Source organism: Opisthocomus hoazin, chromosome 9 (genome assembly GCF_030867145.1).
Source record: "Opisthocomus hoazin isolate bOpiHoa1 chromosome 9, bOpiHoa1.hap1, whole genome shotgun sequence".
Lineage (NCBI taxonomy): Eukaryota > Metazoa > Chordata > Aves > Opisthocomiformes > Opisthocomidae > Opisthocomus > Opisthocomus hoazin.
Window position 1 is genome coordinate 30,750,562 of NC_134422.1, and position 17,197 is coordinate 30,767,758.

The following is a 17,197-nucleotide window of genomic DNA, read 5'->3' on the forward strand; positions in this document are numbered from 1 at the left end:
GGTCTCTTCGGCACATGCCTGCTCTCACAGGAAGGCTACGGGCTGTGACAGCAGCGATGGGAAAACAGACACTGAAAGCTGCTAAACAATTATAAAGCAATGCAATTAAACTCATTTGTTTTAAAAGTATGAAACTTTTCCTATTGTCAAAGCAAGGCCTGGAGCAAAGCCCGCTTCTTAAAAATGTGTAGGTTGCTGCACTAGGCTTTATTCTGTACTATATTTGGCTTTATTCTGTGCTGTTTAAGCGGGCTTCTAAGGATGTTCCTACTATGGTAACAATGCAGGCTGCTAAGGCACTCAGTATTGCAAGCTGCAGCCTCTTGCGAGGGCTGAGCAGAGCCGGGTCGCAGGCTTTCCCCACGCACCAGCACGCTCCCTCCTGCCGGCTCCAGCCCTGGGGGAGCCTAACACACAGTGGCCACAGCTGAGCTCCGAGGCAAGGAACACCCGTGGGGATGAAAAGGAAGAGCACTGGTGAGAACTTACACCCACACTCCGAAAACTAAAGCCCGAGAGTGGAGAGAGCGCATACTTTTTTTCCGCTGTTGCTCACCCAGTTGATAGGACAGAAAAAGTCACATCTGGCACGTTAAAGCTCGTATCATGTTCTGGTTTTAATTGAAGGTGTTGTCTTCCTTCCCTCCAAGGGACTTCTACTCTAGTTTCAGACTGCAGAGTCCCAGCCAGCGGCATACGTGCTGGTTTAGTGACACCATGTGGCTCCTGAGGATGGATACTCTGGTAAGCAAGTGTTCCAGCGCAGCCGCTCTTGGGCCGAGTCCGCAGCCAAGCAAGGATTTTCGCTGAAAATACGCAAGAGGCACACCAGGGATGAAGCACAAGACCTTCGGTCCTCATTTGTTGGACCTGTAATGACAAATGTGTCATTTCCAGATTACAGCCTGTGCATCACTTCTGAACCACAGACCCTCCACATCTTTTCCAGTTAGAAAGTTTGATGGAAGCAGAAGTGATAAAGAGCTCCTAATGTCCATGGCCCGAAGACGCTGCTGTTGCCAGTGCCAAAGACACGCACGTGCTTAAAGCCTGAACCTGACCTGGGGCTTTGTACGTTAAGTTTAAAGAAAAACAGATGTTCCACATCCACCAAAAAAATAAGTACTATAGCAATTCCTGCATTTAGAAGTGTCTTCTGTTAGGCCGTTGTTTTCATCAGTTTCATTTTTCCACCACTAGAAAGAGAAGGAAGTCTGCTGCGGGCGCGAGCTGGATTCCAGGCTGCAGCATTTTTCACATAGGATCTTGTGGGATAAACAGACACAGGTGTTTTTACAAGCTCAAGGTACAAAATCAGTTACTTAGAACAGCATCTAACTACCACTGTGCACAGAAAGCATGCCAAAATCTAGACACTGCCCCAAGGTCCCCAGTAATGCAAGAATAAGTACTCCCCCAGCTACAAAGACTTCACAGCTGCATCCTGCTCTCCTAACTAACAGCTCTCAGAGACAGTGAGCCACAAACAAAGGCAGAAAGTAAAACATTATTTAGCGGTACTTTGAGAGTCGAGGATTGATTTGATATTTAAAGAATAGTTTGAGTCTCCTTGTTTCACTTTCCCTGCTGGCACATGTGCCCATGTATCTGCTCCAAGTAGCCTTCATCTGTGTGAGGGAATGTCATCTTGTGAGGGACAACCCAAGAACCACAACTGCTTCACTACTGCAGGCATAGCCTCCACGCTTGCAAGTCAGGTAAAACCACCATTGATTTCTAAGTTGGCTTACTCTGCAATACTGATTCCAAACCCAGCCCCCCCACAGATCTTGTTCTTCGTTTCCCCCGGCCTCTTCCATGCAGCAGTGACAGCAATACAACAACTTTATAGCAGCTGCCTTTGTTGGTTTTGCCCTTTAATTAGCTTCTTTTACCACAACTTTTAAGATGCAGAAGGTCTGAAGAGTTAAGGCATTTAGAGCTGGAGTCTTACCTTGTATTTCATCCACTTTTATTTTGCTACAGTTAAGGAAGTGATAAGTGAAAAAAAACCCCACTCTAATCGATTTCTAAGTTTCCCACAGAAATTGTGTGGTTTGATTTTAAACAACAGATTTTTGATTACAGTTTTGATGCCTGGAAATTTCTGCAACTTAAATCAGTTTCAACAATTGTATTTTATAAAAAGTCAGTGGAAGGCCGTATACAACTCTACTGAGAAATGAAGCAGAGGTTCAGTATGCAGAAGTACAATCCTTGCTGTATCAGACCGAGTGATCAGACAAGATCATCAGAACAAGAAGTCAGTGAAATAACACAACTGCAGTTACATGCTTTGGAACAAGTGTATTGAGTAGAAACAAGGGGAGGATTGAACAGCATCAGTGGTTTACTAACAAAGCACAGAGTCAAAAGTCATCCTTGCGACTACCCCTCTGTGCTTTGTAGATATGAACATCTTTACTGGAATCATAGTGGACCTCATATACAGAGAAACGGCCTCCCAGCATCTTCAAGAATTTGTGATCCCGTTCATAGCGGATACGACAGGAAAGAAGGATAACAGTTTGCTCTGTGCACAGGTGCTCCAGCGTCTGAAGCAGTTCTGCAAAAGTTTCTTCCAGATAAACGATGTCTGCACCCAGGATGAAGTCAAACTCTCCTGGAGGGAAGTTATCCAGGTCTTTTCCCCAAGTCAGTTCCTTCACCACAGCTCTCGGACGTAGCTCAGAAGGTAAGTTAGCCTGTACGTTTGACTCCAGGAACTCCAGTGCTGCCACCCTGTCTGTGATGGTAACACGAGCACCTAAGCAGTACAGGAGTATATGGCTCAGGCAAATAGTACATGTCCATAAATACAGCATTTGGAATACAATGCTCTAAGTCAAACAGGCTCCTTAGTTCCTGTTAAGCATTAACAACTCCCCTGAGCTGCCTGATTAAAAACAAACAAACAACAAAACACGAAAAATGTCCACTATCTACATCCTACCCTTCATCAGTCATTTAAGAATATTAAGTGTATTCCACACGAAGATGAAGTTGGGTCAGGAACAAAAAGTGTTTTCTGGAGCTTTTTCTTAATGCATGAAAGTAGAGTGGTTCCTTTCTGCCTTTCCATAGGTGATAACAGAACAAGCTACAGGGACTGTCACAACTAATCTGCTCCAATTCTGTATTTGTTCAGTAGGAGAGAGGCAGCCAGAGAGCCTCCTTCACAGGTCAGACAAAAGTTACGCCTGCGTGACTCTGCATGGCATGATCATATTTTGTCAGACAACTGCTCTGTTTTTATTATTTCAATAGGCAACTTCCACAGCCACTAGATCTTTAAATTACAAAGCTTACCTGAGACAGTGCAAATTTAACATAGTATCCAGCCCCCACCTCAGCCACAGACAGATCACAGGCAAATCACTTCATTTGACCAGACCTTGGTTTCCCTGTCTGCAAGCCGGGCTAACAAGGCTTATGCAAGCTGAGAGAGTGGTTTCTGTCTGTCTGTAGCTTTATCTGTGCTGCGTACGAGGACAAGTGGAAGACGGCAAGCACAGCACTTGCTCCCTGGTGGAGCAGAGCTGCACAACTGAATGCTGCTGAGCTGAGTACCATGGCAATGGGCGCGGGATCCCACCATAAAGTAAACTGCAGTGGCACCGTCGCTGCAACAAATAACGCAGCAGGCTCTGAAGTCTAACAAGAAAGGAAGGTGACTCAGGCAGGAAACATCACAGTTCACCTATGTAGCTTTGGTGTTAACTTCTATACCAGGCACATAGATGTAGAAGTGCCAGTTTTATGACAGTTGTAAATTGCTTTAAACAAACAAAACAAAAACCTCTTACCTAATAACGTGGCCACTATTCCTAGCAATCCGGTTCCAGCTCCCAGCTCAATCACAGAGCGATCCCTGAGATCAACGCTTCCCATCTCCAGGTAAGCACACAAGACAACAGCCTGCACCAAGACACAAGAGCAATTAAGCACAGGGCTCATTTCAGTCACGCTGACCACAGGATTTCTGATTTGCACGGAGAGATAAGGCTGTGGGAAGGGTCAGGCAATTCAGGTCTGCAGCAAGGCTTTGTTCAGCCCTGCTCTGCCTCCTGTATGCATGCGCAGTCTTTTTATCAGTTTTATGGAAGACTCTTACAGGCAAAAGGAAAAAAAAAACCACAGAAGCTGCAACTCGGATGTGGGAACACTTCTTTATGCATCCCCAAATGTAACAGGAGGCAGAAAGCATTGCATTTCAAAGGAAAGGACGGGGGTGTCAAACACTGCTGAAGGAACACGATACTGCAGAAGTCCAGGATAAGGTTTCACAGTGTTGCGCAGTATTTCCAGAGGTTTCTGCACAACACTCGCCTGCCGTCAGGCAGGACACAGGGAAAAGTCATGAAACAACTGTCTGGTTGTCCCTAACATGTCAAATCTTACAGAAATCTCGACAAGGAGCTCTCTTCACAGCAACCTCTGTCCAAGCCGGTGTCGGGAAAGACCAGCAGCCCCGTGCTCCAACCCACCCAGGAGCTTGCCAGAACTGGGCCCCTTGTTCCTCGGCGCCAAGGCGCGATGCGTGCGGAGCCCCGGGGTGTGCACCGCGCCCTACGGCCCCACAGCCAGTTCTAACTTCTCGTTAAGAAAAAAAACCTTCCAGGCAAAAGGCCATCCCGCAACAACTCGGTGCTCACCACCCCCCCAAGGCGGCTCCGAAAGGCGGGCGCCAGCCGCCCAGCACAGGCGCGCCCAAGCCGGCCAACACCTACCGCGTCCCAGACCACCGCCGCCACCCCCAGCCGCCGCCAGTCCTGCCGCAGGCGCACGCCGCGCCCGGCGAAGCGGAAGCTGGCCCACGGGCTGTGCAGCTGCCGCGCTGCCCCGCCGGCGCCCTCCTCGTACGGCACCAAGGCCATCCCGCGGCGGCCGACCGCCTCCCGGGGCCCGGCCCGACCGCCTCCCGGGGCCAGGCCCCACCGCCTCACCGCTCCCGCGGCCTCCGCGCCCGGCGGGCAGGGGACCTCCCCGAGCGCCCGGCTCCCGCTTGGCTCGCCCCGCCCCGCCCCGCCGCCCGACGGCAGGGGAAGGCCGGGGGCCGCCGCGGGGAAGGGCCCGGATCTGCCCCTCGCCGTCCTCACGCGTGGCGGGCCCGCCGAGCGGCCGGCCCGGCCCCGAGCGCCGCAGCCCCCCCCCCCACCCCGATCAAATCTCGGGTAAGCGGGGCCGGGGCTGGAGGCCGTGGCGGGGGGCCGAGGCGGGACGCATCCGCAGGGCGATGCCGGCGGCCCGCGGCTGGAGCAGGCTCTGGGCAGCCGCCGGCCGGCTGCGGGCCGTGCCTGCGCCCGTCCCCGGGGTCCTGGGGCAGCCCGGAGGGGACAGGAGCGGCCTGCGGCGGGCCGGGGCCGGGCGGCCTCTCGCGTTTTCAGAACTGCGTGCCATGCACAGAGGTCCGAGGCGTGAGGTGCCCCGCGGGACGTCGTCTGCTGTCCCCACAGCCTGCCTGCGGTTCCCGCTCGTGGCGTTTGTGTCAGGGGTTTTGGGGGTCGGTGCGAAGGAAAGGCGTTCGTCCGGCCTGCTGCCCTCGTGCTCCGCTGCCGGCACGGAGAGCGTTGTCCCTGCGAGTGCTCAGCACCCGCCTGGAAGCAGTCCGTTAATGACGGCGTCGCCATCGCAGCAGCATGCCCCTGCTTCTGCATCTTGGTCAGAGCGTTGGCCACGGCGGTAAAGCCAGAGCTGCTCCCAGGTGCTGGTGTGGTGGTAACGTTCCTGCGGCGTTGTTTGCGCATGGGTTCTCTTCACCTTTGGCTCTGTTTAATCTCACGTTTGGCAAAACAACACAGTTCCCCTCTCCTTTGTGTGTCTCCATCTGCAGTTACTTGAACTTGCTCCAAAGGCTGCTAAAGGCCGTGGGAGGGCCAGGGAAGCGTCCTGGCAGTGCTTGCGCGCTGGCTCCCTGGAAGCGCTGCTGCAGCTCCTCCACCGAAAGGCGCAGGACCCCCAGCCGTGCTGCAAGGCGCCTGGCCACCTCTGCGAAGGACCACACCTGGGGGAGCCGGGCAGAGGAGCAGCATGCCTCCCTGCACCCATCTCCAGCGGCTGTGTGGCTCAGCAGCTCCCAGTGTCACCACCAATGGGGCGAGGCTGGCCCTCAAAGCTGGGGAGCGTAACCAGCTCCAGAAACCATCCCCACTCTCTCCCACAGAGAGCACCACATCTGGCTGGCAGGCAGAAGCAAATGGGGTTGCATCTGAAAGCTGTTGATTTCGACACAGTGGCTCGAGATTCATGCAGCCTTTGTGGAGGACCATTACAGGCTGCACAGGGGCAGCAGGAACTAAAGCTTGTTTTTAGGGTTCTGCTACTGTAGGGGAATGGAAACCAGAATTTCGCTTGCCCCAAACCAGTTTATACTTGTCTTATGGCAACTCAGACTTCTCCTCATAAACATGCCACAGCAGGTGCGATGATTCAGCTTACTGTGGTTTTATGTCCTAAAGTGCTGGTCCCTTGCCGCTACGCCTGCTGTTGAGAGTTTGAAACTGCTTGTGCTATTATCTCGCATATTTTTTTAATTATTTGTATAGGCAGTGTGGGAAAAGCAATGCAAGTGATTACACTTGAAATGAGAACTCTGCTTCGATGAGGTTCTGAATCGCTTACACTGTGCCTGAACTACGCCATCAGGCAAATGGAGGCAAGCTCCCAAATGGCACAAAGCTTTTGCCTCCACCTCCGGCACCACATGCCAGCCCTGGGGTCACCAGCTGAGGAAAAGTGGAGGAGTGCGACAGGGCTCCAGTGCTCCAACTGCCTCCTTTTCCCCCGCTAGAGCTGTTTTCTTCCCCTGCAGTATATTGTAAGACCTAGGGTCTGGAGAAACAGCAGCTGGAGTGAAAGAAGGCTGTATGTGAGAATTGATACATTTGTTCTCAAAGATGATAATGCAGTGAGTTTTTATCCCAAGAATGTGTTTTTGTAAGTCAGATATCCCTGAATATCTTTGGAGCCCAGCAGGTTCTCTACCAATCCTGCTCCACTTCCCAGAGCTATTTCCCCTTCTTCCCTGATAATAGTGCTTTGGCACAGACTTCTGTGAGCCTTCTACAGGACATCAGAAATCACCTTCCAGATCATCACTGGATTGTGAAGCTATTAAAAGGGAAGCAAGTCCACTAGATGTTCAGTGATGGCCCTGCTTCCCCATATTCATTCTAAGCCTATATTTTACCTGCTTTTCCACTCTCCAAATCAATTTTCCAAGTTGGTACAGTACCCAAGTATTACAGTGACAGACACTTGGTTTGTTCCACCCTTCCTGACAGCAAAAGGGTAAGGGAAATGCAACAACAAAAAATTATGCCCAAACCAGTTGCCCAGAACTGAAATGCTTTTTCTGCCAGCAGGGCAGGAGCTTAGCACAACAGTAAAGCTGCAAGAACATAGCCTGGTTCAGCTTTTAAACGCTGCAAAAGGCTGCAAGGACACCTAAGCTGCAGATAAACTTGCAAATTGGGGAATAGCTTTTAAGGTAAGAAAGAAGGATTTAAAGTGCAAAGAAACACCAATTCAAGTCTGTTCTTTTTCAGCTACTTGATAGAGCAAAGGCATAATGTGTCCAACTATAAGTAAATCCTGCTACCTCAGACGCAGGTAAGCTGCTTGGGGTAATTAAGAAAAAGTGTTTAAGAGCAATGGTCCTTGTAATACTCAGAAAATCAAAGAATCAAGTAGATGAGACAGAAATGAGAGCAAATTATTTTGACGCTATACTAATATACCTCCCTTTCTGAAATCTTCTCTTTCCTGCTTAATATTTAAAATCCTCTCTTAGAAATGAGTGTGACAATTCTTGGGATAGTTCTGCAGACACTGCATGTACCTCATGGCTGCGCATGGATTTTGGAGCCACCCATGATGTGGGGAAAATACTGCATCCCTCACGCAGTCTCTGGTTACCAAGGCAAAGGCAGGTATAAATAGAAACAATCTGATTTTTTTTTAAACTCTATCTAGAAACCTGTGTTGTAGATAACCCTCTGACAGCAACGCCTTATTCCAAATGGTTCTGTTCTACATTTGTGTAGAAACTTCTGGTCGTACACATTTAATCCTTTCCTCTAAATAAATAGCAGCTATGTCGGTTTGTCATTCCACTGAAATACGAAAACTGTCTTTGAAGTAAAGTTTGGACAAATATCCATTTTGCTAACAGCTTTCATCAACCAAGTGAACACAAGCTAACACAAAGCTTGGAGGAAAACATGAAAAAGAAAGCGGTCTTTCTCCCTAAGTATCACCATAAGTGGCCATTCAAATGAATAGCAGTGAAATGATTTAACAGTTTTTACATTTTCATCTTCATGAGTAGCTTCCAGATTCTCCACACCAGTGAGATAGATGGGGCGGTGAATCACTTGCTGTTAAATACAAAGGGAATAAACCAGAGATTAGTGTGACTGGTGGCAGCCTGTAGTTGCAGAATCAAGACAGCCTCAGCTTGAACTGATCTGGATCATCTTTGAAACCAGTGGGGTGAATTAAAAGTAAAAACTTAAGTTTCTGCAGAAACTGACACATTAGCAGTAGACCTTATAACTTGCTGCTTCAGCAAAAGAATGTTAAATATTGACATAAATGTATGGTCTGATCTAGTGTGTCTTTTCCTTTACATGCAGAGTTACATTAAACAATGGAAGTAATGATCAAAAATACAAAGATGTATAATTTCATAAGTGCTTGAACTGAAATGCAGGAAGTTTCTGGAGCCTCTAAAGAGGGAGTAGTTCCCGTCAGTAACATTATATTCACGTGTCCAACCTTGAACCTTGATAAACTGTCATAGGTAATCAACCACGTTTATTAAAATGTCTTGTTACAGAAGGATCACTTAGCTTTTTAGAGGAATTATGTGTCTGATCTCTCAAAGGCCTTGCAGGTCTGAAAGCTGACATTATTCTGAAGTTTTAATTAAGGAACAAAAAGCAAAATGACTAAGCTCTTGTTCGCAAGCAACCACTGCAGTTCCAGCTGCACTTCATTTGCTGGAAACCTTCTCCAGTTATCACTGAGCTTTCAGATGTTCACAGACCTTGACCAACCTGATCTCCTGCTATGACCAGGTGACCTGCCTAGTGGATGAGGGAAAGGCTGTGGATGTGGTCTGCCTGGACTTCAGTAAGGCTTTTGACACTGTTCCCCACAGCATCCTCCTGAAGAAACTGGCTGCCCATGGTTTGGACGGGTGTACTCTCTGCTGGATAAAGAACTGGCTGAATGGCCGAGTGCAGAGAGTGGTGGTGAATGGAGTTAAATCCAGCTGGCGGCCGGTCACAAGTGGTGTCCCCCAGGGCTCAGTTCCTGGTCCGGTCTTGTTTAACAACTTTATCAATGATCTGGATGAGGGGATTGAGTGCTCCCTCAGTAAGATTGCAGATGACACCAAGTTGGGTGGGAGTGTCGATCTGGTCGAGGGTGGGAAGGCTCTGCAGAGGGATCTGGGCAGGCTGGATCGATGGGCCGAGGCCAACTGTATGAGTTTTATCAAGGCCAAGTCCTGGGTCCTGCACTTTGGTCACAGCAACCCCATGCAACGCTACAGGCTTGGGGAGGAGTGGCTGGAAAGCTGCCCAGCAGAAAAGGACCTGGGAGTGCTGGTCGGCAGCCGGCTGAACATGAGCCAGCAGTGTGCCCAGGTGGCCCAGAAGGCCAATGGCATCCTGGCTTGGATCAGGAGTAGTGTGACCAGCAGGAGTAGGGAGGTGATCGTGCCACTGTACTCGGCCCTGGTGAGGCCACACCTGGAGCACTGTGTTCAGCTTTGGACCCCTCACTACAAGAAAGACACGGAGGTGCTGGAGCATGTCCAGAGCAGGGCAGCGAGCCTGTTGAAGGGTCTGGAGAACAAGTCTTACAAGGAGTGGCTGAGGGAGCTGGGGCTGTTTAGTCTGGAGAAGAGGCTGAGGGGGGACCTTATTGCTCTCTACAACTACCTGAAAGGAGGTTGTAGTGAGGCAGGTGTTGGTCTCTTCTCCCAAGGAACTAGTGATAGGATGAGAGGAAACGGCCACAGGTTGTGTCAGGGGAAGTTTAGATTGGATGTTAGGAAAAATTTCTTTACCGAGTGGTTGGACATTGGAACAGGCTGTCCAGGGAGGTGGTGGAGTCACCATCCCTGGAGGTTTTCAAAAAACCTGTAGATACAGCACTTCACGACATGGTTTAGTAGGCATGGTGGTGTTGGGTGGATGGTTGGACTTGATCTGAGAGGTCTTTTCCAACCTATGATTCTAAAGCCTTACCCACGATGTGTCCAGTCGATGGAATTCCAGGCCATGAGATGACACGTGTCGGGTGTTGTGACGGGAGAGTCCCTAAACCACCGGTGCGCAACTGACACGTGAGCAGGCGTTAGTGCACGCACAGGTGGGTGCTGGGAAGGGTTGCTCCGGCAGTGCTCCTGTGAGCGCGGGGCTGTGGTAGGGAGATCATGGTGCAACGATGTGTTTTCCCTCCTCTGACAGCAGCTTCTGTACTCGTTGTGCGTGGTTGATGGTTGTAGGCCAAGATAACACATGCATCTGGCATGTGGGATGCGGGAGTAGGGAAATATGCTGCAAAAAAATCCCTTTTACGGAGTCTGAGTACGGATCTAGAGGCTTAATGTTAGGCGGCCAAATTTCTGATGTGCTCTCTAGGTGCAGTGTTATGTAATTGGAGAGGAAATTACAGTGCAAGCAGTGCACTGCATTAATTTAAAACTAGTTAACAACAGCTAATTTAAAACCATTTTAAAACAATTATATGGACAGGCAGACAACAGGTATAGCATTCATATAGATGCAAAAGCATCTGCCTCAGTGCAGAGGTTACCCTTTTAAAAGCAAGAAGAGTCCAAGTTTAGGAAAAATGTGGGGGTTTTAGTGTTATTTGTAATGGTATTGGTAGTGTTCCTCTTCTCCACTCCTTATAAACAAAATCCTTCAGACAATGGAGAAGAAAGAAGAATCAAGTCTAAGCAATTTCAGGTACATTGAAGCTAACAGGAAGGGCTCCTCAGAGCTGCCTTCCAGGCTTTGGTGGCCCAGGGCTGGAATTAAACCTTCAGAAGTTTACCCTAAACAAACTTACTCCAGGATTTATGCATGCAATTTGACTTTTCTGAACTCACACATCCATGTTAATGTTTGTGTAAAAATACTGGAAAGCATTTTCCTTTTCCTCATAGGAAATTTGATCCATGACCTGATCAAAACAGTAGTTCTGCCAGCCCTCTGCCCAAGAGTGCACAAAGCACAGCTTTGCAGGCCTCTGTCTTTCTTGGCTTTAGCGCATTTCAAATTCTCTTCTCAGATGTTAAGTCTCCATTAATTCTACTTTAGCCTTTGATAGCTGCGAAGCAAGCTAAAAGATGCAAAAAGAGAAGCCAAAGTAAAGAGATGTTAACTGCCGTATGTTTGTGCTGTCAGTATCCCTGCAGCAATCCAGATGCTCGCATGCTAGCCAAGAAGCCTCTGCATTGCCTGTAAAGACATCTTGGATTGCTGCGGAGGCAAAAGGACGGCTTTAATCAATGACACCAGCACTGCAGTCTGTCCTGATGCTATGAAACACAGGCTCCCGGCCCTGGTTTGCATGTAGTCACTGCTAGCCAAGGGCAGGACAGAAGATGATTTAAAAGTGTGAAAATTTAAAGCTACTAAAAGTCAATCTTGTGTGTTCTGCATAACCTCACTGGTTATTTTTTTCCCCAAAAAACATTGGAATTGTCTATTTCCCTAACTACTGTTTTGCTTCAGGCTTTTTCCCTTAAATAGCCATAGTCTTATGTTGCTTGCCGGCCTCAAAAGACAATCATGTGTGCAATATTTTTGTCTTGTCAGCTGGTAGCAGATTTCAAAACAGGATGCTTACTTTTCCCCCCATTATTTGCAACAGTGAGACACAGAAGTCTGAGCTTTTGTTTTCAGTTGGTTATACAGGTTCCACCTGGTGATTCATTCTTCCTGCAGCTACATTTCCAGGAAAAGACAAAGTCCTGGCTCTTCTCCAAGTTATCCAAAGACTGCTTGAGAGCAAGATCAGAAAGCACTCCTTCTCCCTCAGCTGGGACACTTTCTAAGAAGGGAAAAATTGGAACAAAACACATCTCAGAGCTGCTGTTATCGCCCTGCAGACAAGCAAGGAGGCAGATGGCCTTGGAAAGGCATGTGCAGTACTAAGTCAAGGTGAAGATAACAGCAGAGTTTACAGGATTTAAGATTCTTGGCCCTGTGCAGCACAACCGAGCATTTGCAAGGAACCATTCTCCATTTCTGGGACTGATGGTGACTGTGAAGCTGGATAGATTACAGAAAATCTCACAATTTAATTTGAAGTGTTTTAGGAGACTCTCAGCTTCTTGTTGCAGTTGGTGTGGGCAAAAACATACCCTTGGGTTTGAGAATCTTTCACGAGTCATTATTTAGCTAGGAGCTGGTAACTATGGTTTCAGACGTCTCCTCTCAGGGATACCGCTGCTCACAGATGAAGGGAAGCCTGTTTTTGCATCATGAAGCAAGGGGGACTACAAGGTTGTGTGTTTATGAATGCAAGCGCTAAGCTTTAAGAGATGGAGTTAAATAAAAACATGCACAAATCTACCTACAAGTAACCATCGCAGGAAATGTAAAGACTTGTCTGAAAAGTGGAGCTCCTTTGAACACAAGCAGACAGTAGCTCATGTGTATGGGGCAAACGGGCCAAGTAAAGAGACAGAATTACCTTCCCCTTGTGAGCCCACAAGCCAAAACACAGCTGGTAGCACTAATATTAGTCCTGTCAGGCCTCGTAGTCTGCATTTATTTTGCACCCTGCAAATAATTATAGTTAAGCTTGTAGCTCAGAAGCTGCATTCAGTAGTTGGCAGGGTACGTTCCTCGCTGGTGTGGATCTTTTGACCTCCTTAGACTCACATCAGGAGTGAATCTGGTCCTTTGTATTTTCAGAATAAATCACAGGTCAGATATTTTACATCTTTGCATCTCAGGAATATAGATTGCTCCTCCTTCGTCTGTCGTAACGATCCGACTTAAGTTTTGTTTCAGGGTCCCACCTGGCCTCCCTTAAAGGCTGTGTGGAGTCCTCCTGGTGACTACAGCAACTTCCCCAGAGGGCTTAAATTCGGATCAGTTTCCCACATTTTGGGAAATTGCTTTCCCTTTTGTAAAAACTAAAGTAAACATACTCTCTCCCCACTATGCATTATTAAAAGTTAAACATGAGCCATCACTTGGAGGAGGAGTGAAGGCCTACATAACAAACTTGCTCTCTTTAGGGAACAGTGACATTAAGTGTCAAATGCATAAACTCCCATCCACGCTGGTATTAACACCCGCTGGAATCCATTTGGCAGTCAGTACCCTTGAGCTATTACTTTGTAGGCTACATTTAGGTCATATTTTCTTTGTGAACACAAGTGCAAGAGAATTACTTTTTATCTTCATAAAAAGCAAGATTCAGGTTGGGGGAAAAAAAAAACAAACCTACAATGCCAGAACAAGTCAAAAGCTGCTCTGCTGCTCTCTGTTCCCTGGAAGAAGGATGCAGTATGGTTTCGAGGAACAGACTTGGGGACCCTACTGAAGTTACTCCTACCCTTGGTTTCCATAGAGGTGCCCCTTGCCCCTGGCAGCCACAGGGCCTGTGTTCCTGCCCCGACAGCACCCGTCCAAGGTCTGCGTGCTGCAAATCCCTGGCCTGCCTGCAGTGGCTCAGCTGGGTGGCACCCGGCAAGAAGATCTGCTGTAACCCACTCACCAGGAAACGTCTGTCTTCACACTAAGGCTGCCTTGGTGGGGAATAGCTGCCGGGCGGGAGGGGGGATGCTCTCCCCGAGCCGAGCCGGGCATGGTGCAGAGTTGCTGGCTGTGGTGCAGCAGCAGCTCCCACTGCATCACTCTGCTCTGTGCTCAGAACCCGGCCAGCGCTCTGGGAGAGATACGTTTATGTATGTGCTGGCTTTCAGGACAGCACCGAGAGCTGGTCCTTCTTCACCACACTGAGCAACTGAAACCTGTTTGGTGTGCAACTGAAACGAGAAAGACTTAAAAAACCCAGAATGCCTTCATTTGAGGATCACACCTGCCTAAAATCCAGGACTTTGGTCTGTGGCCTCCTTGCCTGAGTTATCCTGGTTGAACACAGCGCCGAGGCTGTGTTCAAATGGAACTAAATGTAATCTCTAAGAGGTTAATTGAGCATGAATGCTTAGCGCTAATCCAAACTACAAATACTGCGTGCATTTAAAGCTGAGCAATAAACTGTTTTCTTGTGCCACAAGAAAAACCTTTCACCATTTTAGGAAGTGTTTGCCCAATGTAGAGGATGACACAAGTTCTTTCTGATTTGTTTGAATTTTGCCTGCAAACACGCAGGTTTGAGCCTCATTCAGAATAGTCCACAGCTCCTGATCAGGCTTATTCCCAAGCGTCTGCCTCTGGCTTGAAGCAAGCAAGCAAATACACCTGTGAATCCCATTTCCATGAACTTGCAAGTCTCTCATGGTGGTTTTTACCTAGCACACCTTCAAGTCGGAGTGTCCTTCCCCAGTGAGGTGCAGAAATGTCCCAGGAATAGCAGCGATTCTCCCCCATTACTTGGGACATCGTTATTGCTGCTCTGCAGTAGGACATCCTAATCTTTATGGGCCAGCCCTGTAATAAGGAGAGCTCAATAAAACTGACCCACCCTCCCTGCACTGTCATCTACCCTGGGAATTGCCCTACCCCGGCTGCAGCCCTGTGAACCAGAACAGCCCTGAAACCAGGCAGAGGGGTGAATGCTTCAACTAACGGGAAGCGCTTCAGGCAGGGTGGAAAACAGTTCAGTCCAACCGATGCTGTAAAAGATGAGGTTGCTGCCCACTGGGTGCCCTGCTCAGAGGGAAGGGGCAGTACCGCGGCACAGACCTCTCTTCCTGGAGCAGGAGGGAAAGTGGTTGAATCTCAACAGTCCGTAGTAAGCTATTTTCAGCTTATGCATCCATTATTGCCAAGATACGCCATCCAAAATGCCTACTTATCATGCAAAATGTGGAACTAGGTATGTGCTGCCCATTGTACATCAAAGTAATTGATGTTTTTATAATGGAAACTGTCTGATGATTCACTGGGGTAAATCAAGCAAAACAGTAGAAAGACAAGACAGAAAATAGGAAGAGAACCAGCACTGGTAATAAATCATGATAGATGGTATTCAGTATATTGCTGTAGCAGTAAGTCAGCAGAGTGCTAAGCTATATAAATAAAAGATAATGTGCTTCATCTCTACAGGGTGTTGCTCAGGCTATACCTATTAAAAGGATCACCTGGTTCTGCAGAAGATACACACAGCAACAGGTTTTGTTACATTATCCTGATAAATCAGATCCATATTAAGATTTTAAGAGTTACTTTGCCAAGATGGAGGGGGGAAATGAATGTTCCTCATTACTGCAGCTACAAAAAATATGCACTGATATGGAAAAATACTCTTTACTGGCATACTGAGGTATGTGGAAGCGGAAGCTTAAATTCTCCTGGAATGACGGGGAGGTGGGAGAGTTTGCTGTTTCTGTGATTTCCAGGGATTAAAGTAAGCTTCCTCTTGCTTAAGACCTTCATGAATAAGGCTACACAGGAAAACAGACTACTGATTTCTTTCCTCCCCCTGCATGTTTGTATAAATCCAAATACTCTACAACAGCGCAAGCAGGGGGAAAGAGCAGCCCTTGTCTCTTCACCTTTGCAGCACCACACACCGAGAACAAGTATGAGACCTGCGAGAAACTTCAGCCTCTGGGAGGCAGAGGAACCAAAACCTTCATGCTCAAATAGCAGTGAGATGCGTCACATACTCCAGCCACTCTGAGTTCCCAGCATTTTTCATCTATCATCATCTATCTATCACAAGTACGTGTGGTTTGGGCTGTTGCCCTCGATGGCTGGGTCCCAGCCCTCAGCCACCTGGCGAGCCACTCTTGCTCACTTCTGAGCTGTTGAAAAGGCATTTTCCACTGCCCAAAACCGTAGCTTTGGCAAAGGGCTCCCTGAGGCTGTTCCAAAGCCCACATTTAGTAGAGGTCGCAGCTTGCTGCTGGGATCCCACGAGGCACATGTTGCAGTTGCACCTCCCTCCACCAAAGGTGGGTAGCCCCACCGCACGTGCTGGCGTGGCTGCAAGGAACAGAGTGGTCACAGTTTAGGAAACAGATACTTGGCGTCATGGCTGTGCAGGTGAGGTGTGCAGATTTGCCTGTGATTCCTACTGCTGCTGCGGACGGAGCAAGCTCGCCTCTGTCAGCGTCGAGCTGCTGGATGGGGCCCAGCAGCGCAGCAGGAGTGCAGCTTGCCCAGCCACTGCCGCTTTTTAAAATAGAGTCAGCCAGGTGCAAACAAGTAAGGGTATTGCTTTTCTGGTGTAAGAGGGTAAATTATCACAGTTTAAATATTAAATAGTGCAGATGCAAGCCAGCTCTTATTCTTGCTTGAGAATTAATTACTTCACTAAACCACACCAACCCTCCAGCCTTCTTCTCTTCCCCAACCATCCTCACCAAAAATGAGTGGATGCAATGCCAGAGGGAAGAAAACACCAACTTCTGAATGACTGTTTTCTGTGAAGCCCCTTTTTTCCTCCCTGATTGAGGTGGGTGCCACCTGATGGTTAAGTCCCGGTCCTGCCCAGACCTGGGAGTAGGACCTGCTGTCCTGCAGCTTTCCAAGCAGGGTGCAGAGGCTGTGGAGGCACGTTGGGCTGAAGTGGTTCAAAAAGCGCTGAAAGCAAATCTTCTCTGAGGCCCTCGTGTAATCCATGGCGAGGTCAGATTTCTCTGGAGTAACAAGGCTTTACAAACTGTCAGTAGCGTGTAGAGAGGCTTAGCTAACACAGCTTAAAGAACTTGCTGGCAAGGGAAAAAGTATAATTCATCAGTCTGAGGGAATAATCCTCATATAAGACTGTAAAACATTTAGTTCCTCCCTTTATTTTGCCTGGGATTAAGTTGTACAGATTCTAGAAATGCAGCATCTATGACTTCCTCTCTTCAGAGAAAGTAAGCATGGTTTTGTCTGAAAACCCTGTGTCCCCAGTCACATGGGAAAGCCAATGTCAGGATTTGTCCTACAAAATGGAGTAAAACCCTGAGCCTGCCTATCTCTGGAGTAACTGCCAGCATGATAGCAGCATTTTGTAATACTTTGTGTGTTCGTAAGTCTTCTGC

At 48.3% G+C, this 17,197-nt stretch overlaps 2 protein-coding genes across 5 annotated transcripts; one reads left to right on the forward strand and one right to left on the reverse strand.

Annotated features, from left to right (window-relative positions):
- Nucleotides 1-578: 578 nt before the first annotated feature.
- METTL21A (methyltransferase 21A, HSPA lysine) lies at nt 579-5,220 on the reverse strand. Of its 4 annotated transcripts, none has more exons than XM_075430778.1 (3): nt 4,731-5,220; nt 3,807-3,918; nt 579-870 (listed from the first exon to the last, which is right to left on the reverse strand). In XM_075430778.1, the coding sequence occupies exons 1-3, from the start codon at nt 4,875-4,877 to the stop codon at nt 707-709; spliced, it is 423 nt and encodes a 140-aa protein (XP_075286893.1). In that variant the 5' UTR covers nt 4,878-5,220; the 3' UTR covers nt 579-706. The 4 variants fall into 4 exon arrangements, with proteins under 4 accessions (XP_075286893.1, XP_075286892.1, XP_075286891.1 ...); XM_075430777.1 differs by lacking the exon at nt 579-870 and adding an exon at nt 1,846-2,767 and having other exon boundaries at nt 4,947-5,045; XM_075430776.1 differs by lacking the exon at nt 579-870 and adding an exon at nt 1,846-2,767 and having other exon boundaries at nt 4,731-5,027.
- Nucleotides 5,031-15,128, forward strand: LOC142362415 (uncharacterized). Its single transcript, XM_075430774.1, has 2 exons — nt 5,031-5,174; nt 5,834-15,128. The coding sequence occupies exon 2, from the start codon at nt 9,492-9,494 to the stop codon at nt 10,155-10,157; it is 666 nt and encodes a 221-aa protein (XP_075286889.1). The 5' UTR covers nt 5,031-5,174; nt 5,834-9,491; the 3' UTR covers nt 10,158-15,128.
- Nucleotides 15,129-17,197: the final 2,069 nt, after the last annotated feature.

Bases quoted from the DNA above. Each gene is read 5' to 3' on its own strand.
- METTL21A (XM_075430776.1), bottom strand. From the start codon at position 4,877: ATGGCCTTGGTGCCGTACGAGGAGGGCGCCGGCGGGGCAGCGCGGCAG. The intron at 3,919-4,730 runs GTAGGTGTTGGC...GTCTTGGTGCAG, and splicing joins CGGCGGTGGTCTGGGACGCG to GCTGTTGTCTTGTGTGCTTA. The intron at 2,768-3,806 runs GTAAGAGGTTTT...TGTACTGCTTAG, and splicing joins AATAGTGGCCACGTTATTAG to GTGCTCGTGTTACCATCACA.
- LOC142362415 (XM_075430774.1), top strand. From the start codon at position 9,492: ATGAGTTTTATCAAGGCCAAGTCCTGGGTCCTGCACTTTGGTCACAGC.